Genomic DNA, 26,199 nt, shown 5'->3' with positions numbered 1-26,199 from the left:
TCAAGATAGATGCATACATACAGACAGACATATGTACCTAGACAGACAAAAAAAATTTAAAGCCCTAAAATGTTTTTTTTTTTTTTAACTACAAAAAGAAAAAGAAAAAGAAAAAGAAAAAAAAAACAGAAGGGGGGAGATAGGGATATACTTAATTTAGGCAATTGAGAGAAGAGGTAGGATAATTAGGAGATCACAGTCATCCTCAGCTATATAGTTAGTTGAAAGTTCAATGTCAGCTTGAGGTACAGGACAGGGCTAGAAAGAGATCAGCATTTAAGAGCCAGGGCTGTTCTTCCAGAAGACCTGGATTCAATTCCCAGCACACACATAGCAGCCATCTAGAATTCCAGTCCTAGGAGACACCTTCTAGCCTCTGACAACACTGTATGCACATGGTTCATAGATACATATTTGTACAATAAAAATATATATATAAAATAAATAAATGAAAGATAATCTAAAATAAATTTAAAAAAAACCTGCAAAAAACAGAAAAGGAAAATGTGAGTAAACAAATGAATGTAAGAAAGCCAGAAAAAGGGCTGGAGAGATGGCTCAAAGGTTAAGAGCACTGGCTGTTCTTCCAAAGTTCCTAAGTTCAATTCCCAACAACTACATGGTGGCTCACAACCATCTATAGTGAAATCTGTAAATACTAAACAAATAAATCTTGAAAAAAAAAAAAAAAAGCCAGACTAAAAAGAAAAAAGGGAAGCTTCTAAGATCTATTTAAGCAGCTCATCTTGGTGTCACTTATGTGCCTCCCAAATGACAGCAGATCATTCCTATTAAGACTGCTCTTGGGGCTGAAGAGGTACTCAAGAGTTAAGAGTACTGGCTGCTCTTCCAGGGCATGCCAGGTTTGATTCCCAGCACCATGGCAGCTCACTACAATCTGCTACTTCCAATTTCAGAGACTCCAATGCCCTCTTCTGGTTTCTGAGGGCAACATGCATACATGTCTTACAAAGACATATAACATTTATTTAAAGACTGCTCTTAAAAATTAATTTAGCAGTCTCATGCTTTTGCCAGTTAACATGAATTTATTCTTCCTGAATCCTCACATCCATGAACACACGAGTCCTTTCTTGCCTACCAGGTTAACCATCTGGTACTCCCTCTTCCTTCTTCTCACCTTGAGGTCCGCCTAGGGACTGAATCCACAGCCTTGTGTATACTTAAAAGTGCTCTACCAGGATTGGAGAGGTGGCTCAGAGGTTAACAACACTGGTTGTTCTTCCATAAAGGTCCTGAGTTCAATTCCCAGCAACCACATGGTGGCCCATAACCATCTACAGTAAGGTCTGATGCGCTCTTTTGTTCTGGTGCACAGGCAGAATGTTGTATAAATAATAAATATATATATATATATTTTTTAAAGTGCTCTACCATTTAACAAAAATCGTACCTCCACTTTGATGCTCTTTGGAAGCACAGTAACAATTTTAAAAGCTAGCACTCAGGGCTAGAGAGGTGGCTCAGCAGTTGGGAGCACTAACTGCTCTTAAAGGGACCTGGGGTTCAGTTCCTAGCACGCACATGGCAGCTCACAGCTGCCTGTAGCTCCTGTTCCAGGAGATCCGACATCCTCACAGACAGACATGTAGTCAAACACCAATGTACATAAAAATATATATAAGTAAAACCTAGCACTTAACCTAATCTTTCCACCAAATAAAATTTCACATGTGGCTTTAGCCCATGCAACTGCTTCCCTTTTTATCAACAGAATATGTATCTGTATTACTAGCAAAATTAAACATCCTTGAATTACCTCCAGCGATACTACATGTAGAAAAAAAAATTTTTTTTTAATATAATGTCCCTTGTAATCCAGACTGTTCTGGAACTTCTGATCCTCCTGCTTCCAACACCCAAGTCTTAGGAATACAAACATTCATCAACCGATCCCACTTAAAATATAATCCTGAGCTTTATACATTCTAGGCATGCAATCTACCAACTATAAACACAGCCTACTAACACTTTTTCCCCCTTTATGTGGATGTGTATGGGTATTGTGCCTGCATGTATGCCTGTAACCTATGTACATTCAGTACACAAGGAGGCCAGAAAAGGGCATTGGAACCCTTGGGATTGGATGTGACAGATATGAGCTGCTTGTATTCAGGTGCTGGGAATCAAACCTGGATCCTCTAGAACAAGCAGTGCTTTTAACTGCTGCGCCATCTCTCCAGCTTCCTCACACTTTCACAGGCTGAAAGCATCAACAGTGTGGCCCATGTCTGTAATCCAATATTCAAGATAATCAGGAGGTCAAGCAGAGCCTAAGTTACCAGGTAGGACTGTCTTTAAAACAAGCACAGAAAGTTCTCTCAGAAAAAAAAAAAAAAAAAAAAAAAAATTATCTAATATATTGAGTTAAAACTTTTATTTCTGAACTACTAATTAGCAAGTTAATACTAGTACACAACACTCAGAAGGTGGAGACAAGCAGATCTCTGTAAGTTCAAATCCAGATTGGTCTACATAAAAATGCCATCTCCAAAACCACAACTAACAACAAGATAACAATGTACACAGTGGCACATCTCTTTTACCTTGCCTCATTAGCATTAACTGGTGTTCATGTCTAGCAGCTTCCATCTCTGCCTCCAGTTTCTCTTTGGCTTCTCTGATGTTTCTATCAACCTGTTCACGCTGCTGCTTTTCCATCTCATCAAGAGCCTTCCATCGAGATGCATATTCAAATTCAAACGTCCCAGGTTGAGCAAACCGTGGGGGCTGTTCTCTTTCCCTATATTAATATTAAAATCAGACAAAAATGGATACTTACAAGGTAAACCACAATAGAAAATAATAACAACGACCACTTATTAGATATTTATAATACTTATGGCCCACACAGGTAGGCATTGTACATTGTCTCAAGACAGTATCTTGAGTCTATAAACATGAATTTATGAAATTTCCCCAAAAGCTCCCAACTAATAAGTAATGAAACCATGATTCAAACTTACGAAATGCACTGCTCCAACCTCCTCCAACCTATGTATTATTGCTACCTCTCATAAAGATTTTCAGGTTTTTGTTCAACTACTACACATAATGAAATCTGCAACATACAAACCCAATGAATCCTAATTAATAGTCCTAGAATCAGATTTTCTTAGTAATAAAAACATTTTGTTATGAACCAAGTTAAGTGGCTGGACTAACGATAACAAACCACTTCACTCTACCTGTAGTTACATATTTAAGTTATGTTGTATCTCAAGTATGTAATAATACAATTCCTATTATATTCTATGTTATATTTATGGCACAACTATGCATATACTTATTTTCAAAAGTCAAATTATAAACGAGCAAACAAATGACTAAATGAAAAATAAAAATGGCCCAAGCTTGGTGGTACATTCCTTTAATCCCAGCACTCAGGAAACATGAGACAGGAGGATCTCTGAGTTCAAGGCCAGGCTGGTCTACATAGTGTGTGGCCAAAAAATACAATAAACAAGAGCTTTGAATACACCCAAAATTCAAACAAACTCTTTAATCATTCTCAGCTGTGAGCAGTTTCTGTTAAATGTATTAGGAGTAGCACAATTCTCACCTTACCTATAGAAACCTTATAATTGGAATTTTCATTTTATTTGGAGATGAAGGGAAAATGAACTGATGTGACAAAATTCCAAATGCTAATACAGAAAGTTATCACAGAGCAAGAACAGGTAGTTAGCAAGAATCATATACAGGGAGCAGGAATTTAGGTCAGGAGTAGAGAGAATAAGGCACAGGATTTGGTATGTATGGGTGAGGGTGAGAGGTAAAGAGAAGAGGGGAGGATGTAGAGGCAGGCAGATCTATGAGTTCAAGACCCATCTCAAATTAAGATGATGGGTAGGTAGGAAGGCAGGCAAGTAGACAGACAGACAGACAGGTAGGTAGATAGATAAATAAAAGTAAGTAGATAGATAGCTAGATAGACGAGTGAATGAATGTATGTTATGGTATGTAGTTATGTATGTATGTATGTATGTTTTTAGAGACTTTTCTAAGTAAAATTAGTGTGTTTCACCCATGTATAAAAAGGAAATAATGTGGCTGGAGAGATGACTCATCGCTTAAGAACAATCACTCGTCTTGTAGAAGGCCCAGGTTTGGCTCTTGTAAGTCAGCTCACAAGCACTTGTAACTCCAGCTCCAGGAACTCCAATGCCTCTTCCTGCACACATGTGGTACATACCCATACACCCAGCCACATATACATATAATTAAAATAAAGTTTTTAGAAAAAAAAAATGTCATAGAGACCAAATCAGTCTCTCAACCAAATTATATTCTAATAGTACTTCATAAAAATGTAATATACCCTAGACAATACATATCTAAAACATCTTTATTAATCAAGTCTTACTTATGGTATTGTTGAGTTTTCTGCATTAGCTTCTCTGGTAAACCATCTTCATCATCAAACTGTTCCATGGGTTCTACAATGACTGGACGAGGTGTTCTAGATAAAAGTATAAAGGCATTAATAAAAATTAGTTCCTAAGTACAATTAACCTCTGCTCCTAAAATTTTATAATAAAAATGACTTGAAAATGTCACAGTTAAGAACTGTCTAAGTATCATGCATATTCATAGATAAAAATTAAGCCAGGCACAGTGGCACACATCTATATTACCAGTACAGGGGAGGTAGAGGCAAGAGGATCTGTGAATTTGAGGCCAGCCTGGTCTATAAAGCAAGTTCCATGATAGTTAGGGCTACACAGTGAGACCTTACCACGAAAATAGTTAATTTTTAAGCTCTGTATCAGAATAGGTGGGCAGGTGTTGGTTAGTTATTTTGTCAAGTTGACAAAAGCCAGAGTCATCTTAAGACAGAATCTGTAGGGGTTGAAATGAGAAAATGCCCCACAGCCTGGGACATTTCAATACTTGATCCATAGCTGGTAGTACTGGGCAACTTAGGACGTCTACCCTTAATAGAAGTAGGTCACTGGAGAGCTCTGAGAGTTTCAACAACTTCCACAACTCCCAGTTTGCTCACTCTACTTTGTGCTTGCAGTTCAAGATGTGAGCTTCTTGCTCAAGCAGCCACGCCTTCTTCACTCTACCATCATGGAACTGACGGTTCCCTCTGAATTATAAGCTCAAATAAATTCACTCCTTTCTAAGTTGCCTCGGTCATACTTGTTTTATCACAGCAACAGAAAAGTAACTATTATAGAACATCAACTAAGAAAGACATAAACTGATTGGCCTGCTCTTTGATCATCTTCCCCTCACGGGGGTGCAGCCTTACCAGGCCACAGAGGAAGATAATGCAGCCAGTCCTGATGAGACCTGATAGGCTAGGATCAGAGGGAAGGGGAGGAGGACCTCACCTATCAGTGGACTGGGGGAGGGACTTGGGTGGAGAAGAGGGAGGAAGGGTAGGATTGGGAGGGAAGATGGAGGGGGAGGGAGTTACAGGTGGGATACAAAGGGAATAAACTGTAATTAATAAAAATAAAATTTATTCAAAAAGGAAGTGTCATATGCTGGCCTATGGGCATTTTCTTGATTGATGTATAAGGGTCTAGCAGGCAGTCCTGGGATGTATAAAGAAGGAAACTAACTGGGCAGTGGTGGCACAGGCCTTAAATCTCAGTACTTGGGAGGCAGAGGCAGGCAGAGCTTTGTGAATTTGAAACCAGCACTGTCTAAAGAGGGACAGCCTCTTTAGGACAGCCAGGACTACACCGAAACTGTCTCCCCCCAAAAAAAGCAAACTGAACAAACTAAGAGAGCAAGTAAGCAGCATTCCTCCATGCCCTCTGCTTCAGTTCCTTTCCTGGCTTCTCATTATGATGGACCACAACTATAAGCTGAAATAAACCTTTTCCTTTTTGCTGACACTTTCTGTAGTTTTCAATGTTCCTTAATAAATCCATGTTCCCTCTTCAAAAAAAAAAGCTAAAGATGAGTGTGGTGCTGTACGTATTATTCTTGTGAGGTACAGCGGGCAGGAGGATGAGGAGTTCATGTGATCCTTGACCTACAGAGTGTTCAGGCCATGCTGGGCTTCATAAGGCTCTTTGTCTCAGATAAGAAAAACAAAAAGGATGCTAAAGCCTAAAATGAGACCTAAATCAGTCATAGGGTGAGGAGGAATGTAAAAGACCCAAGACACAATTAGAAATTTAAGAGAGACAGAAATGGATGCTGACAGCTACGCCCAGAAACCCTTCTTACATTTCTATGGTCTTAGGTAAAATGGAAGAGTGAGATCATGAGAATCAAGATGAATAAAATCGAACATGGCAGTGCTTATAATCATAGAACCCAGGAAGCAGAAGCTGGAGAAAACTAAGTTCAAAGTCATATTAAACTACATGGCAACTGAGCTATAGAAGAAGCCATTAAAAAAAAAGAAAGAAAGAAAGAGAGAGAGAGAGAGAGAGAGAAAGAAAGAAAGAGTAGAGTAAAAAGAAAAAGAGAGAGAGAGAAAAAAAAAAGAAAAGCAGAGGGCTAAAAAGATGGTTCAGCAGCTAAGAGCACTGGCTGTTCTTCCAAAAAAATCCAGGTTCAATTCTTGGCACCCACATGGCAGCTCACAACAGAGCCAACCCCCTTTTCTGGCTCCACTAACAGCAGGCATGCACGAGGTACAGACTACATACACACAAGTTACACAGACACATATAATAAATAATTTAAAGAAAGAGCAAAGAAGGGTGGAAGGCTGAAAATCATTTCTTTAAAAAATTATTTCTAGCAAGGCATGGTAGCACACACCTTTAATCCCAGTACTCTGGGAGACAGAGGCAGGTGGATAACTGTGAATTCAAATGACATTCCAGTCCACAAAGCAAGTGAGTCCAGGACAACCGGGCCTACACAGAGAAACCCTGTCTCAAATTAAATTAATAAAATAAAATATAAAAAATAAAATAAAAAATTTATTTCTAGTCAGGAATAGTGGCACAAGCCTTTATTTAATCCCAGGGAGGTAGAGGAAGGCGGAGAGTTCGAGCCAGCGTGTCTACAGAGCGAGTTCCAGGAGAGCCAGGGGCTTCAGAGAATCCCTGTGTCAACCGCCTGCCCCTGCCCCCCGCAAAAAATATGTCTTGATGGTAAGATTCATTGTCCCCAGCACTAAGGACAATGAGGCAAAAGTTATGCACATTGCTTCAATAACAAAAGGCCAAATCCATCTGTCAAAGAAAATTGTATTTACGGGTTTTTTTTAATGTGTATGTGTTTTGCTCACATGTGTGTGAGTATTCTTCATGTATGCCTGGTGCCCATGAAGTCAAGAAGCTGATGCCAGACTTCCTGAACTGGAGCTAGGGATGGTTGTGAACTGCCATTCGAGGTGCAAATGCTCTTACCTGCTAAGCCATCGCTCCAAGCCCTTCAAAAAATTTTTAAAGAGATTCAAGGAAAAGGTACTAAGCCATTTCTCACAACATGCCATGACGAGGTGAACTTTATGCAACCAAAGGAAAGAGAAAATGAAATTCAGAGAGAAATGTTAGTTCTGACATGTCAGATACAAGATGAAAGCCAGGTGGTGAGTTCAAGGCTAGCCTGTCTACAAAGCAAATTCCAGGATAGCCAGCAAGGGAGGTAGGGATGAAGGGAAGGAGGGAGGGAGGGAGAAGGAAGAGAGGAAGGAAGAAAGGAAGGAAGGAGAGAGAGAAGACAGAAGGAGAGGGGAGCGGAGAGGAGGGGAGAGGGAGGGAAAGAAGAAAGGGAGGGAAAAAACCAAACACATCAGGTACTATAATTTTTAACTTTTCTGTGGATACAGGCCCCTAAATAACTTAATATGAGGGGAGATGGAAGGACAACCTTCTGGTCTAAAATTTAACAAACGCAAAATGTACAAGTCTCCCGTAACTTTTTGTCTCGTTCCTGAACAGACACAGGAACAATTAGATCATTCACAAGCCCCTTGATCCCATCATGTAAGAAAAGTGAGGAATATGTGGTTTAAGTACTGAAAGAACTGTCCCATTTTATCTTCAGTGGGAAGTATGTTACCACATTAGCACCCACGGTTTCATTATGCTTACCACTCCTTATAGAAGCTTTCTTTGCCCATTATTTCATGCTGGTTTTTTTTTTAACTTCAATTTCATCTTAGGTATTAATAGAAGTTTTTAAATCTTGACTTAAATTCTGTTTTATAGATACAATTGCTAGTTTTATTTAACAAATATGGGAATATGTGGATAAAATGACTAAAAAAAAAATCTATGTTAAACTGGGAGTTATGGAGCAAGGCTGGATCAGTAAAGTGCTTGACTGCTAACATTAGGATTTGAGCTCAATCCCCAACATACATGTGAAAAGACAAGTGGGGCAGATACCTGTAATTCCAGAGTTGGAAAGGCAGAGACAGGTCTATGTACCTGGAGCTCACTGGCCAGCTAGCATAGCTAATCATGTCAGTGGGTCTCAGGTCCCAGTGAGATCTTGTCTCAAAAATAAGATGGCCAACTCCAGAGGAAGACAACCAATAACTGGTCTCTGGCCTTTGTTGGTATTTTCACACACATACACACACATACACACACCAAAGGAAAAACAACAACAAAAACCCTCGAGTTCCAATTTTTAAGGCTTCTCCCACCGAACAGTCCCACCTAATGGATTGTTTATCAGCAAGTTGAAAGGTATTCTATTGTAAAGAATAATGGAGGGCTCAGCTGAAGTCAGCCATCAGGATAGGATGTCGAAGGAGAGGGTACCTTTGACAGGCCAGTGCCAAGGTGTGCCACTAAGAAATTATGTCATCCAACAGAGGTTGGGTGTAAAGAGGTTTATTGGGGAAGGCAGAGAAGGAAAGGCCATCTCACTGTAGGGACATGGAGAAGAGATAGAGGCAGACAGACAAACAACAAGACAAATATGGACTGACAGAGTGAGTGGGAGAGGGAGGAAGGGAGGGAGGGAAAGAGAGCAAAGACCAAACAGATAAGGAACCGGAGAGATGGGGGCAGGGGGCTTTTATACACTGCACCTATGGTGGGAACTGCCTCTGGGTCTCAGGGCAGGGTGTTGGAAATGACTTGATTGCTAACATTATGGGGTAGAAATATGACTTATGACTCAGCAGTTAATCGTGGTACTGCTCCTCCAGAGAACCCTAGTTCAATTCCCAAAACCTACATCAGGTGGCTCAGGAGCACCACTAACTCCTGCTACTACTGTTCTTTGAAAATCACTATTTAAAAAAATTAAAATGTGGGCTGGAGAGATGGCTCAGAGGTTAGGAGCACTGGCTGCTCTTCCTGAGGTCCTGAGTTCAATTCCCAGCAACCACATGATGGCTCACCACCATCTATAGTGAGATCTTGTGCCCTCTGCTGGTGTGGACACATTCATGCAGATAGAACATAATAAATGCATAATAAATAAAAAATAAAAAAAAAATTTAAAATGTGAGCTGGGCATGGTGGTGCACACCTTTAATCCCAGCACTCAGTAGGCAGAGGCAGGCAGATTTCTGAGTTTGAGGCCAGCCTGGTCTACAAAGTGAGTTCCAAGACAGCCAGAGCTGTTACAGAGAGACACCCTATCTCAAAAAAAAGGGGGGGGGCTTTTAGAACACTGGTTCTCAATCTTCCTAATGCTGTGACCCTTTAATGTAGTTCCTTATGTTTCGATGACCCCCAACCATAAATTATTTTCTTTGCTACTTCATAATGATTTTTATATCAAATATGTGACTTTCCAAAGGTGTCTCAACCCACAGGTTGAGAATTGCTTCTCTAGAGAGAGGGCTCAGTGGTTAAAAACACATGGTGGTCCTGCGGAAAACTGGAGTTCAATTTCTTTTTGTCTGTTTTGTTTTTCAAGACAGGGTTTCTCTGTGTAGCCCTGGCTGTCCTGTGTAGCCCAGGCTGGCCTAAAGCTCTCAGAGGCCTTTGCCTCCCTGAGTTCTGGGATTAGAGGCATGTGACACCATACCACAGCTGTGAGGTTCACAGTGTTTGGAGGTTCACAAGTACCTAAAACTCCAGGGTGAGGGGAATCTAATGTCCGACACCTCTGGCCTCCAACAGAAACTGTGGTCATGTGCAAACATACCAATACATATACACACTTAAAAATAAAATAAAACTTAAATTAGAAATTTGAAAGGAAATTTTAAAATGCTCACGATAAAGTGGCTCAAGTTGAGAGCCTGTCTACCAAGTACAAGACCCTGGGTTCCATCCCCAGCACTACCCATACTTCCTAAAGCACAAGCCACAAGCTGGATATGGTGGCATGCATCTTTCCAACTACTTGGAAGGCAATGGCAGATGGAGTTCAAGGGTAACCTGGTCTACAAAGAGAATATATAGAAAGATCTTAATTCAAAACAAAAATGCAAGCCACAGACTGAAAGAAATATTTATAATACTGATGTTACTTAGATTATATAATTCAGAAAAAGAAAAAACTAACCAACTAAAATAGGAGAAAATTGGGCAAAAAAAAATTCACACTTTATTTTCTATATCTGATATAACACAGCCAAAAGCACACAAAAAAGATGTTCAACCTTAGTCATCAGGAAAAATAAATGTGATTTAACCTGCAATGAAACACGTCTAATGTTTAAGTCTAGAAACAGGAAGATGGTAGGACTATAGAACTGTCATTTATCACTCTGGGAATCAAAAGTAAAATGACAACATTGTAAAACAGTCTGACAGGTCATGAAACTGAACAACTTATCCCAAGGCTGAGCATGGCAGCACACTCCTATAACCACAACCACTAGAATGAATTCAGAGTCACCCTCAGCTACAACAACATCTCAAACAGCAACAGCACAATTCTGCGAGGCAGCCAGGCACCACACATGCCTTTAACTCAGGTACGTGGGAAGCTGCATGAGGGCTATAACCTCAAGGTCGGCTACACATACGGAGGGTTCCAGGCCAGCCTGCACTATGAAGCAAAGTAAGACTCTTGTACCCAAAAACCAAAATCTTTATTGGGTTCTACATTTAAAACAACATGGTTTTGGATATAAAAAAAATTATACTCACAAAAGCTAAAATTTGTTAAAGGATTAATATATATGATTTCTAGTAAATAGTATACACAAAAAAACTATGAGAATTCAATATCTCCTTAAGGGCTGGAGAGATGGCTCAGAGGTTAAGAGCAATGGCTGCTCTTAGAGGTCCTGAGTTCAATTCCCAGCAACCACATGGTGGCTCACAACCATCTAAAATGAGATCTGCTGCCCTCTTCTGGGCTGCAGGTGTACATGCAGACAGAATATTATATACATAATAAAATCAGTATCTACTTAATCATATGCAAACATGGAAGAAACAACTACAAGGAAAAAATATTATTCCAGAACAAACCACATATAATGGCACATACTTGTAAACCCAATACTCAGGAGACTGAGGCACAGGACTGCTGCAAGTTCAAAGCCAACATCTGCAGCTAGATTTAAAAAATAAAGGGGGAAAAAACCCACTTTTTCTTTTTTTTAAGCCAGGCCTACTAGCACACATTCACTTTTAATCCCTTCACTCACTAGTCAGAGGAAAATGGATCTCTCTGAGTTTGAGGCCAGCCTATCTCCATAGTGAGCTCTGAGCCATCCAGAGCTACACATTGAGACCTTGTCTCAAATAGACAGACATTGAGAGATAAGTAACCAAAATAAAAAAAAAAAAACAGAATTCCAAATACACACAAGTCCATATTTAACTGGAGAGAGGACAGAGAGTTAAAACTTACGTTGTCAGCAAGAATGCCCCATCACCACATCTCTCCAGAGCCTTTCGTGCAGGAGGTTTCGCTGCAAATTCTACAAAACCTTTTCCTGTAGCTCTACCACGATCATCCACAACCACAACAGCTTTCTCTACTGGACCAAACTGGGAAAATGCTTGCTCTAGAAGCTCATTGGAAACAACTGGAGAAAGGTTCTTGACTGTTAGGGCTGCTCCATGTGTAGCAAAGCGAATTCGGAGAGGTCTGCTCTTCAGTATGGTGCCATCCAGCTCTGCTTTTGCAATTTCAGCCAGTGTTCTGGATTCCTTTTTAGGAGGAAAAGTCATTTTTTAAAAGTTGAGTAACAAAAAATTAAAATAGTGGTTTGGCTCTAAGGAAGAGACTAGGTAACCCTGGGAAACAGATAATAAGGCCCATTTTATCTTTAACATTGGCATCACATGCTTTTACTGCATATTCAAAACATCACTGTAAATATTTTTTTAGTTTTTAAAACTTAAAAAAAAAAAAAAAAAACAACTTCAGCCAGCAGTAGTGGCACAAGCCTTTAATCCTAGCACTCAGGAAGCAGAGGCAGGCAGGTCTGAGTTCTCGGACAGCCTGGTCTACAGAGCAAGTTCCAGGTCAGCCAGGGAATGCACAGAAAAATCCTGTCTTGAAAAAACAAAACCAAAAACCAAAAATCAGTATTTTTTGAGAACAAGTATCAGTTTCTAGAACTACCATAAAAACAGTAATTCTTCATACCTGCCTCAATTTTGACAATGATTTATTGGTTCATTTATTTATTTACGGGCTGTTTTTTGAGACACAGTACCCCTATGCAGCCTAGGCTGACCTCAAAGTTGCCCCTTCCTCCACCACCCCTGCTTCCCCTGTGTGAGAGCTAAGACATAAGCATGTGCTACCATGCTGGCCGATACTACAGTAAATCAAATTAGCACTGCAGCCTATCCACGTTATCTGCAAACACGACCATTAGGTTTGTTAATCACTCCTCCAAAAACACCTACCTGGGCTACATATCTTTTTGGTAACATGGGAGAGAGTCAAATTCAAATTCATGGACTAAGTTTTCTCCATTATAATGAAAAGCAAGTGATTTAGTCAGATTTGAGCAATCTCCCAAGTGCTGCAATTTAGGTATTTCGGCTGTGCACAGCTACAAAGTTCTCTGTGCCATAAATGAGTGTATTTTCTAGTTTGTAAGTACTTATGCACTCTTGCTTAATAGGAAGGCAAGAACTGTTACAGTCCACAAATTACTTGTTACTTGCTTTGCAATGAGACCCTATCTCCCAAAACAAACAACAAGCCAATAAGATGCCTGAGCAGGTAAGGGTACTTATCATCAAGCAAGATGACTGATGTCTGACCCCTAGGATCCACAGAAGGAAAAAAAAAAAAAAAAAGATTCCCAGGGCTGGAGAGATGGCTCAGTGGCTAAGAGCACTGTCTGTTCTCCCAAGGTCCTGAGTTCAACTCCAGATAACCACAGGATGGTTCACAACCATCTGTGATGTGATCTGGTGTCCTCTTCTGGCATGCAGATAGAGCACTCATATACATAACAAAAATAAATAAATAAATTAAAAAGAAGTACAGATTCCCAAAGGGGTTCTTACACCTCCACATGTGTGCTGTGAGGGCACTAATTTATTAAAAACATTGGCATGGTCATACATACTCACGCGCATGCGCGCACGCACACACAATACCTAGATCTAGCAAAGAATTCAAAGAGAAACTTCCTTCTTGGAGATTTCACACTTGCGGTACAAGGTAAGTATATATAATAATAAATAACTGATAAATTTAATAGAAATGTTCTTCATTGTGCTCTGGGAACTCTCCACGACCACAAAGAGCTTTTATATGCTTATATGAGAAGTTTATCAGGGAGGGAGGGAAGGATTGGGAGGGAATGAGAGAGGGAGCTACAGCTGGGATACAAAGTAAATAAACTGTAATATTAAAAAGTAAAATTTAAAAAGAAGTGTATCTACTTCTAGTAGTGGTACACAACCTTTAATCCCAGCACTGGGGAGGCAGAGGCAGGAGTTCAAAGCCAGTCTGTTTTACAGAGCAAGTTTCAGGACAGCCAGGACTACACAAAAGAGGGGGGGAGGGCCTAAGGTACAACGCCTTTTATTCAATCTCTAAAATATTTACCACAGCTGAGCATGGTGGCAAGCACCTTTAAACTTGAGAAGCAGAGGCAAAAAAATCAGGAATTCCAGTAATCCAAAACTGGCCTGAGCTATATATGACGACCTCAAAAAAATTAAAAATATGCTAGACATGGTAGCATATACTTTTAATCCCAGCACTTGAGAGGCAGGAGCAAGTGAATCTCTCTGAGTTTAAGGTCAGCCTGGTCTACAGAGCAAGTTCCAGGACAACCAAGGCTAATACTGATACTCTGTCTCAATCAATTTATCTATCAACCAACTTAAGGGGACTGGAAAGATGGCTCAACACCTAAGAGAATTTGCTGTTCTTGAAGAGGTCCAGTTCCCAGCAACCACACAAGTGGGGCCTAACTCCAGTTCCAGAAGCTCCTGCACCCTCCTCTGACCTTGGTCATCAAGCATGCATGTGGTGCACACAGACACTTACAGACAAAACACATATAAATTAATAAATCTAGGTCAGGGGTTGGCGGCACAACACATTTAATCCCAGTACTTGGGAGGCAGAGGCAGGCGGTTCTCTATAAATTCTAGGCCAGCCTGGTCCACAAGTTCCAGGCCAGCCAGGGCTACACAGAGAAACTCTGTCTCAAAGAAAACAAAATAAATAAATAAATCTAAAAAAGAATTTTTGCAAATAATAGTAAAGGCCAGAAAGACAGCCCAGCAGGTAAACGTGAGGCCACCAAGCCTGATGATCTGGGTTCAATCCCCAAAACCAAATACCAAGACAACCAAGTTGTCTTCTGACCTCCACACTTGTACCATGGTTTGCATGTCTAAAACACACAGATGAAGATTAAAAAAATACTGTCAATTCTCCTAAAATTAAAAGTAGATGTTTACAGTCTAAAAGTTACAGTTCTTCTGCAAAATCCCATCTATAAAACTATGTTTATAAAAATGCAAATAAAGCCAACCTATTCAGAGATACCAAAGTCTGTACCTTGTCTTAGTGGTATAAGCCTGTAATCCCCAAACTCAAGAGGCTAAATCAAGAGGATCATAAACATTAAATAAATAAATAAATAGAGTAGGCCACCTTTGCGCTGGAGATGGTTCAAATGCTAAGTTGTGTACTGCATTCTTGCATAGGGCCTGAATTCACTTCCCATCACCTACATCAGGCAGATCACAACCACCTCTAATTCAGTTCCAGTGAATCCAACTCCCTCTTCTGGATGCCACTGAGACCTGCATTCCCATGCCCACATAGATGTATGCAAATTCACATAATTAAATTTTTTTAGATGACTGAGATACAGCTCAGTGAAATAAACACTTGCTTAACATATGTAAAGCCCTCATTCCAATCTCCCAGTACTGTACACTCAAACATGTACACACAATCACCACACACAACTCAAGTCTTCTTAGCTTTTATCCTAACTCAACAATATTAACAGCAGCAAACAATAACTATCTAAAGAATCAAGTACTTTGCTAGTCAATGTGTAATATAATCTAGCAGCACTGAATTAAAATACTATCAAGGAATTGGGAATAGAAAGGAATATGAGGAAAAATCGAGTTTCTATACTTTTATATAAGGGTTTATGTTAATCAGATATTTCCATTTGTGAAAACTCACTAAACCAATGCATTTAAAATGTGTTGTTTTTTTTTTTTTAGGCCAGTGGCAGAGTACTTACCTATGCATGCCAAAAAAAAAAAAAAAAGGTCTTTCACTGTGTGTATACATAATACATATAGTATTCTAAAGAAATACTGGGCTCTAGTTAATGGCAAGCATGCTGGAATGTTAAGAGTCATAAACTGGTGGAGAGATAACATATTAAAAATTTGGCAGAAGCCAGGAGAGGGTACAGCATGCCTGTACTTCCCAGCACTCAGGAGGCAGAAGCAGGCAGATCTCTGCGAGTTCGAGGCCAGCCTGGTCTCCAGGACAGCCAGAACTACATAGTGAGACCCTCTCTTGGAAAACAAAAAACAAAAACAAACAAAAGGCAGACCATCTTTGTAAAATCTCCATGGGTAAGCATACAAACATCTGCAACTCTATCCCTACAATTTTTTTGGAATGAAATGTTGGTAGGAACTGTAAGACTGAAAAAGAATGTTTCTAAAGGGCAGCTCCTGCCATGCATTCATTGACCCAACCATCAAGTCACAACTTCTGTCATTTCATAGGGGGAGGGGGTCTTAATTTTTCATCAAGTAAATGATTTTGTGCGTTTTTAGTTTTTTTGAGACAGGTCGCTCTACATAGCCCTGGATGTCCTGGAACATAGTATGTAGCTCAGGCTGGCCCTCAAACTCACAAGAATCCATCTGCCTCAGCCTTCCAAGTGTTATAAAGGCATGCACCATCATGGCCATGTCTGGCTATATCAAGTAAATTTTTACTTTTGTCAACTACCTCCATCTTTAATGCTTGGTACAAAATGTTTACGCAGGCAAGGAATCTCAAGAACATTTTTACGTCCTGCTACCCAGAGCTGGGTGAAACGGCCCAGCAGATAAAAGACTTGCTTTCAAGCCAGACAACCTGTGTATAATCTCCACAACCCACAAGGTACCATCTGCCACAAGTTGTATGGTTCTTTATTTGTGTGTGTACACGCCTGCGAACATGCATACATGTACACATTATTTTCAATAAATTAAAGGCAAGGGGCTAGAGAGATGATTTGGTGGATAGAAACACGAGCTACTCTCTAAGAGGACCTGGGCTCAGTTCCCAACACCCATACGGCAGCTCACAACCATCTGTGACTCCAATCCCAGAGGATCTGACACCTTATTCTTGCCTCAGTCGTCACTACACTCACATGATGCACAGACATGCACACATAGGCATACCCTAAGACAAAAAATATATATAAATAAAATCTAGAGTAAGGAGACATTTGTTCACAGTCCCCCAAAAAATGTCATACAAGAGGACCATTGGGAATTCAAGATCACCCTGTACTATAGGGTGAGTTTGATGCCAGGTTGGTCTATACTGGTCCCTATCTCGAACAGAAATATAAAAGAACTGGACTCGCTGGTGCACTCGCTGGTGCACTCGCTGGTGCACGCCTGTAATCCCAGCACTCAGGGAGGCGGAGGCAGAGGCAGGAGGAATGCTGTGAGTTTCAAGGCCAGCCTGGCCTACAAATCGAGTCCAAGATAGAGAAACCCTGTCTCAAAATAACAAAAAAAAAAAAAAAAAAAGAAATTTGTGTTTCAAAGATTAACAAATTAAGACTGGATATAACATCTTTAGTCCCAATACTCTTGGGAGGGTAAGGCAGGCAGATTTCTGTGTGCTCTAGACTAGACAAAGATACATAGCAGGATCCTGTCTCCAAAAATAAATAAATATTAGCAAATAAAAAATATTTCTATGGACAATGGAGATAGATCAGCAGGTAAAGACACTTTTTTTTTTTTTTCCAAGACAGGCTTCTCTTCGTAGCCTTGGCTATCCTGGCCTGGATCTGCAGATCCGCCTGCCTCTGCTTCTGCTTCCCAGAGTGGTGAATGCACAGGTGTCCACCACCATGCTTGGCTAGGTAAAGGCACTTGCTGTCAAGACTGACGACCTAAACTGTATCCCTGGGACCAACAAAGTGAGAGGAGCTAAATTATTTCTGTTCCCTGACTCTACAGGTATGCTGTCATGCACATATACACAAATAAGTTTAAGTGGAAATAACAAAAATTCTGTTTAAAAAGGTATTTTCTAGGGGCTGGAAAGATAGCTCAGCAGTTAGAAGCATTTGTTGCTCTTTCAGAGGATCTGGATTTGGTTCTCAGCACCTACATAATGGCTGGCCACCATCTATGAATCTAGCTGAAAGGGAATCCAATGCTTTCTTCTGTCCTCCATGGACATCAGGCCCATACATGGTGGCGGACACATACACGCAGACAAAAACACACAAACACTTGTATTTTTTTTTTTTTTTTTGAGTCACAGTTTCTCTGCACAGCCCTGGCACTCACTCTGTAGACCAGGCTGGCCTCAAGCTCACAGAAATCTGCCTGTCTCTGCCTCCCAGGTACTGGGATTCAAGGTGGACACCACCATGCCCAGGTCGGTGATAATACGTTTTTTAAAAGTACTTCTAGAAAGCCAGGTGGTGGCACATGCCTTTAATCCCAGCACTTGGGAGGCAGAGACAGGCAAACCTCTGAGTCTGCAAAGTGAGTTCCAGGACAGCCAGGGCAACACAGAAAAACCATCTAAAAAAGAAAAATCAAATATTAAGATATAACCATAAAAATAACTTCTCTGTGTACTGTCCTCCTGTACAAATGTTAGTGTGGTAGTCTGAATAAGAGTGGCCCCCAAAGGCTCATATTGAGAATGATTAAGAGGTGTGGCCTTATTAGAGGTGTGTGGGCTTTGGGGTTTCAAAAGCCCAGCCGTTCTCAGTTCTCTCTGCCTCCGGCTTCTGGATCAACATGTAGGCTCTCAGCTACTGCTGGATATGCTCCTCTCCATGATGGTCAAGGACTCTACCCGCTGGAACTGTGCTAACCTCTGGAACACGTGCTGGCCCCCAATTACTGTCAGGAGCGCGCTGACCTCGGGGGCTTAGGGTAGACAGCAGGCAACGCAAAGACAGAGGGGGAGTACTCTGCAAAGATGCTGGAGAGGGAACCCTGGGCCTTGGGCACGCTTGGCCAGCGTTCTGCCCCTGAGCTACACCCCCCCCGCCCTTCAACGCACACCCTCCGGAAAGGAAAAGGATGACTACGTATCGTTCCTTCGAGGAACAAGTCAGCTGCTGAGATTTCTCACCGAGCTCATTCCCAATTCACCCCCGCTGGCGATTTCGTCCCACAAGACGATTACCAACCCAGACGACGCGGGGCCTCCGTGACCCCGCCCCCCGCCAGACCCCGTGTGCGCGGATCTAGCCCGCGGCCGCGAGCCCGAGACCGGCAGAGGACAGAAACCCTGCGGCGCCCCGGGCCGAGCCGCGGCCTCTTTGTGTCCCCGCGGCCCGCCGCAGACTCACCAGGCGGATGAAGCCGAAGCCGCGGTCGCGGTTGATGAAGACCTCGCTGGGCTCGCCGTAGCGCTCGAAGAGCCGCTTGAAGTCCTCCTCCGTGATGTCGGTAGGCAGGTTGCCCACGAAGAGGCGGCAGCGCTGCGTGTACGTCTTCTCGCCCGGCTTGAGGAAGCTCTTGATGTCGATGGTGAAGCCCATCTCCTCGTCAGGGTGCTCCTCCGAGGGCGCGGGCGGCGGCGCCTGCTCCCCGGCCAGCGTCAGCGCCATGGCCGCCGCCGCCACCGGCTCGCCCTCGCCGGCCGCCGACTCCAGGGCGCGAAGGCGGGCCGGGTTTTTCTCAATGCGCACTTGCTTCAGGTTCCCCCTCAGCATCATCTTGGCGAGTTCGCCGGGGATGCAGGATGCGGCCTAGGCGTCGAGGTGCACACGTCTCCACATGTAGCTATGGAAACGGAGCGAGGAAAGCCAGGCGAAGGAGGAGAACCCTGCCTCCCCGCAATCACGCCCGCCGCGGCCGAAGGCTCAAAATGGCGCTGCTTCAAACTGCGGTTGGAAGAGACGCGGAGCTGGAGTCCCGCCCCCTCCGCTACGCGCCTGCGCAGAGCCCGCCGCCGCGGACCGTTTGCGAGCTCGGCGCGTGCGCACACTGTGGCGAGCGCTACCGTCCACACTTAGGGGCGTCTCGTCTTAAGACATTGGAGACCCTTGGGGGAGGGGTCTGTTTGTGTTCTTTGCTTTTTGCAGCTGCGACTGTGTATATCCGAGTCTGGCCTTGAGCTCTTGATCCTCCAGCCTCAGTCCTGGGACACCCAGGTCAGACACTGCATGTGAGGAACAGGGTATATGTGTGCAGTAACAGTGTGGAAACATAATAATTTAGGGAATGTATTTGCCTTTTTAAATATTACAGTAATTATCACTGAATGGGAAAATGAAAACTTGCATGTTTTCAGCACTGGATAGACTAGGAAAGGAGGATACCGAGTTCAAGGTCAGCCTGGGCTACCCAACAAGATGTATATATTAAAAGAAAAAATTAAAAAATGGTTCCTTTTATTTTTCTTGAGACGGGCTTTCTCTAACCCTGGCTGTCCTAGGACTCCTTCGTTAGACCAGGCTTGCCTGGAATTCAAAGATGCACCTGCACACCTGACCAAAACAAAAAAGAAAAATTTTTTTTTTGAGGGCGTATAGGGTTTCTCTGAAGCCCTGTCTGTCCTGGACTCGCTTTATAGACCAGGCTGGCCTCGAACTCACAGAGATCCACATATGATCCACAGAGGTGTGCCTGCTAAGTGCTGGCAATACAGGCATGTGTCACCACACCAGGTAATGATAATCTCTTTGTGTAGCCTTGGCTGGCTTGGAACTCACAGATTAAAAAAAAAAAAAAAAAAAAAGAGAGAGAGAGAGGAAGGAAAAAGAAAAACCTTTAAACCTTTTGGCAGGTGTGGTAGCCCACACACATGTAATCCTAGCTAACACTTGGGAAGCAGGAAAAGTCTGATGAAAATAATGAAAATGTTGAAAATCGTTATTTCCTGATTAAGAAATCCAATTTTGTCAGTGCTGGGACTGAACCCGCACCTTTGCATATGCCAGCACTGAGCTATGGCCCCAGCCCTTCAATGGGGTTTTCTGAAACAATTGTATTTCAGTTTGGTTTGGTTTGGAGGTTTTTGTTTGTTTTCTTTTCTTTTTGAGACAGAGTCTGTCTACGTAGCCTTGGAACTCTGCGTAGATGAGGCTGGCCTTGAACTCACACAGATCCTTCCAAGAGCTGTGTCTAAGGGTGTGCACCACCGCCCGTCCCAGCTGTGTTGTGATTATTGACTTTAGAGCGCTCCTTGGAATAGATTATACAGTTAGTACTGAGATCATAAACCCCTGTGGACCAGACTTCTATGTCACCAACCTACTTTGTAAGGATTCAGGTAGCGAAAGTTAAGATTTGTGGAGAATTCTGAACCTCCCACCTCAGCCTACTCCCATACAGCCACTGGCACTTACAAGGTGAATCCTCAAAGACCATGAAAAGTGACTAAACTCACATGGCACTCTAGAGGAGCTCAGCAGTTTCTCATGAAAGTGACCGTTTTTCGTACAATATGAAACTCAGGAGCTGGAGAGATGGCTCAGTGGTTAAAGGTACAGCTCTTCTTTTAGACCTGGCTTTTAACACCCACAGGACTGTTCACAACCTAGTTGCATGGATCTGACCCTCTTCAGGCCCTGTGCACGAGGCATACACAGGGTACATATACACACAGGCAAAACATTCATTCTTAGAAAGTTTTTTAAAAATTGGGAAATGTGATTTTGTTGTTTTGTTTTCAAAACAGGTTTCTGTTTAGCTAGGCTGATCTCAAACTCAGAGATCTACCTGCTTCTGCCTCCCAGCCGAAACCTATTCTTACATGTTAATCAAAGTAAAATAAGAAACATGTTCACACAGAATCCTTTATGCAGATCTTCTTAGGAGCTTTATTTGTTTGTGGCAGGGTCTCCTATACTCCAGGCTGACTCGCTGTGTAGCTGAGACTAGCCCTGAAATGATGATCTTTCTGCCTTCACCTTTGAAGTGCTGGGTTCACAGACGTGCCTCACAGAAACTAGCTGCGGGGGGGTGGGGGGGAAGAGATGCTGCACTTTACCTGAAATCAACAAAAACTGGAAAAAAGCTTTGGACTGGTGAGGAGATTAAACATGTTACCTGGTGCTGCAGCTTGAGTTTTGTTTTCATTTTGAAACAGAGTCTCACTAGGTAGCCCTGGCTGTCCTGGAACTTGCTGTGTAGACCACACTGTCCTGAAACTCACTGAGCTCTACCTGCCTCTGTCAGCCAAGTGCTGGCATTAAAGGCATCAGAAACAGAGGCAGTTTATTAAGAAATAAAAAGGGCATGGTATTCGGGAGGCAAAGGCAGGCAGATCTCTGTGAGGTCAAGGCCAGTCTAGTCTACAGAGATAATTCCAGGACAGCCAAGGCTACAAAGAAGCCTTGTTTTCAAAAACCAACAACAAGAAAGAAAGAAAAAAAGGAAGGAAAGAAGGAAGGTATCAGCAAATTCCTCCAGCCTCAGTTTTTCCCGACTGTCCTGGATTAACTGCATTTTGACTCCTCTGAGGACTGCTTCTGTCTCCTACAAGTCTCTCTAGACACTGCTGGGTGTGATTGCAGATTCCACATCCATACATCCATAATCAGAGTTTGAGAGGCTGAGATAGGAAGACGAAACATGTGCAGCTAACATGGATGGGCTGCAAATATAAATAAATTAGCCAGGCAGTGTTGGCTCATGCCTTTAATCCTAGCAGTTGGGAGGCAGGTGGATTTCCGAGTTCCAGGACAGTCAGGGCTACACAGAATAACCCTGTCTCAAAAAACAAAAACAAACAAACAAAAAACAAACAGAATTAATTTCCAAATAGATGTGTTTTATATTTCATGTCACAGGAGTTAGATGTGAAGTACGTCATTTCTCCTTGACCTCTCTCAACTTTAAGACCATGTGTTTGTTAATCCCTTTGACAAAAATTCTAAGTCATAAAAGTTCATTCCAACATAATTCTCTCTGTGTCTCACTTTCTTCCTCCCTTAATTTGTATTGGATCTATTAATACAAGTATTTTATGGGGCCATAATCTCTATATCTCTTTCCTACCTTTTTAAACTAGTTATGAAATCTTCCTCAGACCAACACTTCCCTCCTCCCCTCCCTCACTTGTAGCTGGCAACATCCACTCTGTTTTTTTCACTGTAAAAAGAAGGACACATTTTGAAGATAAAACTACTGAGGAGACCCTTACCACGAGAACCAGCTTACTCCCGTGTGTTCCTACCACCCACTCTTCTTGTCCCAATGAATAAACGGCCAAAGCTTTTCTCTAAGGCTACTGGTTATCATCTATCATCCTTCAGTCTTGTTCTTCGTTTCAGCAGTTAATCTACCTGATCTCCTGAAATGAACTTTTCATTTGTTTGTTTTGGTTTTGGTTTTTCTTCCAGGCCAGTCTCTAGTCACAGAGATCTGCCTTCTGCCTCTGTGAGGGCAGGAATTAAAAGTGTGGGTCACACCCACCCATCTTGAACAATTTCCTTTTTTTTTTTAAGATTGATTTATTTGTTTTATGTATATGAGTGCTCTACCTGCCTGTACACTTGCGTGCCAGAAGAGGGCATCAGATTCCTGCTGGGAATTGAACTCAACCCCAAAATGAACAATGAACAATTCTTTTTTTTTTTTAAGATTTATTTATTTTATGTATATGAACACTGTTTTCATGCACAGCAGAGGAGGGAATGAGAGTCCATTACAGATGGTTGAAAGTCACCATGTGGTTGCTGGGAATTGAACTCACGTCCTCTTGAAGAACAGCCAGTGTTCTTAACCACTGAGCCATCTCTCCAGCCCCCAAAATGAACAATTCTTAATCTGTTATGGAGTTACTATGCACCTAGATGGCAAAATAAGCATGTCAGGCTGAATGTGTCTAGGGCTGGGCATGACACCGAGTGCCTGTAATCCCAGCACTTGGGGATGGAGGTAGAAGGATCAATTCAAAGTCATGCTCTGCTTCTTGGCAAGTTCAAGGACTACATAAGGACCTGTCTCAAACAAACACCCTAAATTCCTACAGGACAACCTGTTCCCACCATTGCTATGCACTCTTCCTACATTAAGCTCACCCAGTCCTTTCCACTGCATAAAGGCACTATCTTCCATCCACAGCATGAAACCAACAGTGGGAGGTTCATAGTGCACCCCTTTCTTTCCACATACTCAGTGTCCAAGCAGCAAATACTCTTGGTTCTATCTTGAAAGAAATACCCCAGGTTGGAGAGATGGCTCCATGACTAGGAGCACTCACTGCTCTTACAGAGGACCCAGTTTGGTTCTAATTACCAACAGGGTGCCTGACAACCATCCCCAGCTCCAGTTCCAGGGAATCTGAGGCTCTCTTCTGCCTTCCTGGACACCTGCACACATATAGTGCATATGAACTTTTACAGTCACACATAAATATGCATAAATGATAAGCTGTTATTTTAAAAGATAACTCAAATGTTCTATGCTAACTCATCTTCTAAGTCCTCGTTATTCCCTAATAATGTCTGTGGCACTGCCTGGCTTATACTCCTGGTTCTACCCTTGCCTTATCACTAACTCCAGTACATCAGAATGTGACTGTATTTTGAAAGAGAGTCTCTAAAAAGATAATTAAGATTAAATAAAGCCAAAAAGGATGGAAGCAAAATGAACACAACTAATGTCATTATGAAGAGAAAAGATTATGATGTGCCCGAAAGACATGGAGAAGCCAGAGAAAACAGATATCTGGACACCGGGCAGAGGTCTCAGAATACAACTCCGCTGGCAACTGTCCTGTGCTCTGAGCTTCCAGAAGGAAGGAAGGTATTTCTGTGTTTGAACCACTAAGCCCATGGGACTTTTGAAAATTATTCATTTTTATGTGTGTGATTGTTTTGCCTGCACATATGTCTATACACTGTTATGGGGTCCACTTAAATCCAACATAACTCAAACACCAGATCAATGAAGATGATAAAAAAAATATTGTTATCAAGCTGCTACTGATCACTCAGGATCAAGGAACATACTCAGGAGCAAAATTGCAAACCAGAGCCAGAACATCACACACTATTTAAGTTTGCAAAGCACAAACATCTGTGCCAAATTATTGTTACAGTTTTGCACCAATTAGGATTGGAGTTAGTTCCTGGGCCTGGAACATGAACTTGTTTGACCCTGCCAGCAAGATGGAGAAGGTGTCCTTGAGATGGCTGGACTCAGACAACTGTCTCCTTATAGCAGAAGCTGTTTAGCTATTGGGGAGTCCCCAGCTCCCCTAGGGCCTCTCTTCCAACCAACCCCCTCAACCCTAGGTAGGGGAGAGAAGATTAGTGGAGAGTGGAGGCACAGACTCCTTTACTTCTCCCGGCTGTTTAGGATGTAGGGTCTTTGGGGATATATCAATCTCTATCAACAGCAAACACATCCCGCAACACCCATCTCCTCTTTCTTGGGCTCTCAAATTTATATCTTCAGAGTCTTAGACCACACCCCTCTCTGTGCCCCATGAGGTGGTTAAGAGCTGGCAAAAGCCACGCCTCCCATGAGACAATGAACAGCTGTGACAATCTATAGCCCAACTAGAATCACACACTTGAGATTAAAACAAAAATATATTTACATAGCATAACTACGTTTAAAAAAAGATTTATTTATTTTATGTATGAGCTCTCTATCTGCATATACATCTGCACACCAGAAGAGGGCACAAGATCACATTAAAGATGGTTGTGAGCCACCATGTGGTTGCTGGGAATTGAACTCAGGATTATCTGGAAGAGCAGACAGTGCTCTTAATCACTGAACCATCTCTCCAGCCCAAATAAATGCATTTTTAAGAAAATCAAAACTTCCATTACACCTGGTACTTAAAAAAAAAAAAAGTAAGCCAGGTGGTGGTGGCACACACCTTTGATCCCAGTACTTGGGAGACAGAGGCAGGCAGATCTTTGAATTTGAGGCCAGCTTGGTCTACACATTGAGTAGTTCCAAGACAGCCAGGGCTACACAGAGAAATCTTGTCTAGGAAAATTAAAAAAAAAAAAAAAGGTACTATATCCATATATAACTAATTTGTGCTGTGTACTAATTTGTGCTTTAAATTTTCATGTCACTAACAACCCCCAGGCTATACTAGGCAAGGTCTGTGGTACAGTTAGTTAATACCATAGGGACAGGCTATCTAAAGATACATTTAGTAGTGTGTTAGCTATACAAAAAGACAATGTAAAAACTTAAAAACAAACCTTACACCGTCTTACATTCCAATGTGGTTTTTTTTTTTTTTTTTTAACAGGAGTGAGCTTTGAATGGGGCGGTGTCTAAAATGCTTTATAGATAAGAAGAAAAGACTGTTAGAACCAACTTAGTCATCATCACCTTCTTTTTCTTCATCTGCCTCATCCTCTTGGTTCTTCTCCTCCTCTTCTTGCTCTCTTCAGCCCTCACTGCCCCTCTTCTCTCTGCATCAGGTTTCTCCTTAGCTCTGTAGGCATCCATATTCTCTTCATCTTTTTCCTTTAGCTTAACAATCTTCTTTTTCTTAGGCTGCCTGTTATCTGCAGCAGTGTTGTTCCACATTGTGTGACCAAACTTCTCCTTGGGAGACACAGCACAGACCTACTCACCCAGATAGGGAGCCCACAACAGGCCAAAGCATGGTACCCCAAATCCCACCTGGTGAACCAGTGAGTTTTATTGGAGTTACTTACAGGAATATGAG

At 42.1% G+C, this 26,199-nt stretch overlaps 1 protein-coding gene across 4 annotated transcripts in view; it reads right to left on the bottom strand.

Moving 5' to 3' along the window:
• The window catches only part of Pspc1 (paraspeckle component 1), an 86,443-nt gene extending 66,966 nt beyond the window's left edge, over window positions 1–19,477 (bottom strand). The window contains exons 1-4 of one of the 4 annotated variants that reach the window (XR_002477432.2): window positions 18,890–19,477; window positions 11,725–12,026; window positions 4,388–4,483; window positions 2,568–2,764 (exon numbers count right to left, since the gene is read on the bottom strand). Coding sequence is in view for 3 of the 4 variants with exons in the window: in XM_021663825.2 (XP_021519500.1) it covers window positions 2,568–2,764; window positions 4,388–4,483; window positions 11,725–12,026; window positions 18,890–19,258 (964 nt within the window). In the remaining variant the exon portion in view is untranslated. The remainder of the gene's footprint in view (window positions 1–2,567; window positions 2,765–4,387; window positions 4,484–11,724; window positions 12,027–18,889) is intronic. The other 3 variants (XM_021663825.2, XM_060391144.1, XM_021663824.2) reach the window with 3 other exon arrangements.
• Window positions 19,478–26,199: the final 6,722 nt, after the last annotated feature.

This window comes from Meriones unguiculatus, chromosome 9, assembly GCF_030254825.1.
Source record: "Meriones unguiculatus strain TT.TT164.6M chromosome 9, Bangor_MerUng_6.1, whole genome shotgun sequence".
Classification (NCBI taxonomy): domain Eukaryota; kingdom Metazoa; phylum Chordata; class Mammalia; order Rodentia; family Muridae; genus Meriones; species Meriones unguiculatus.
This window is presented reverse-complemented; position numbering and strand designations above follow the sequence as displayed.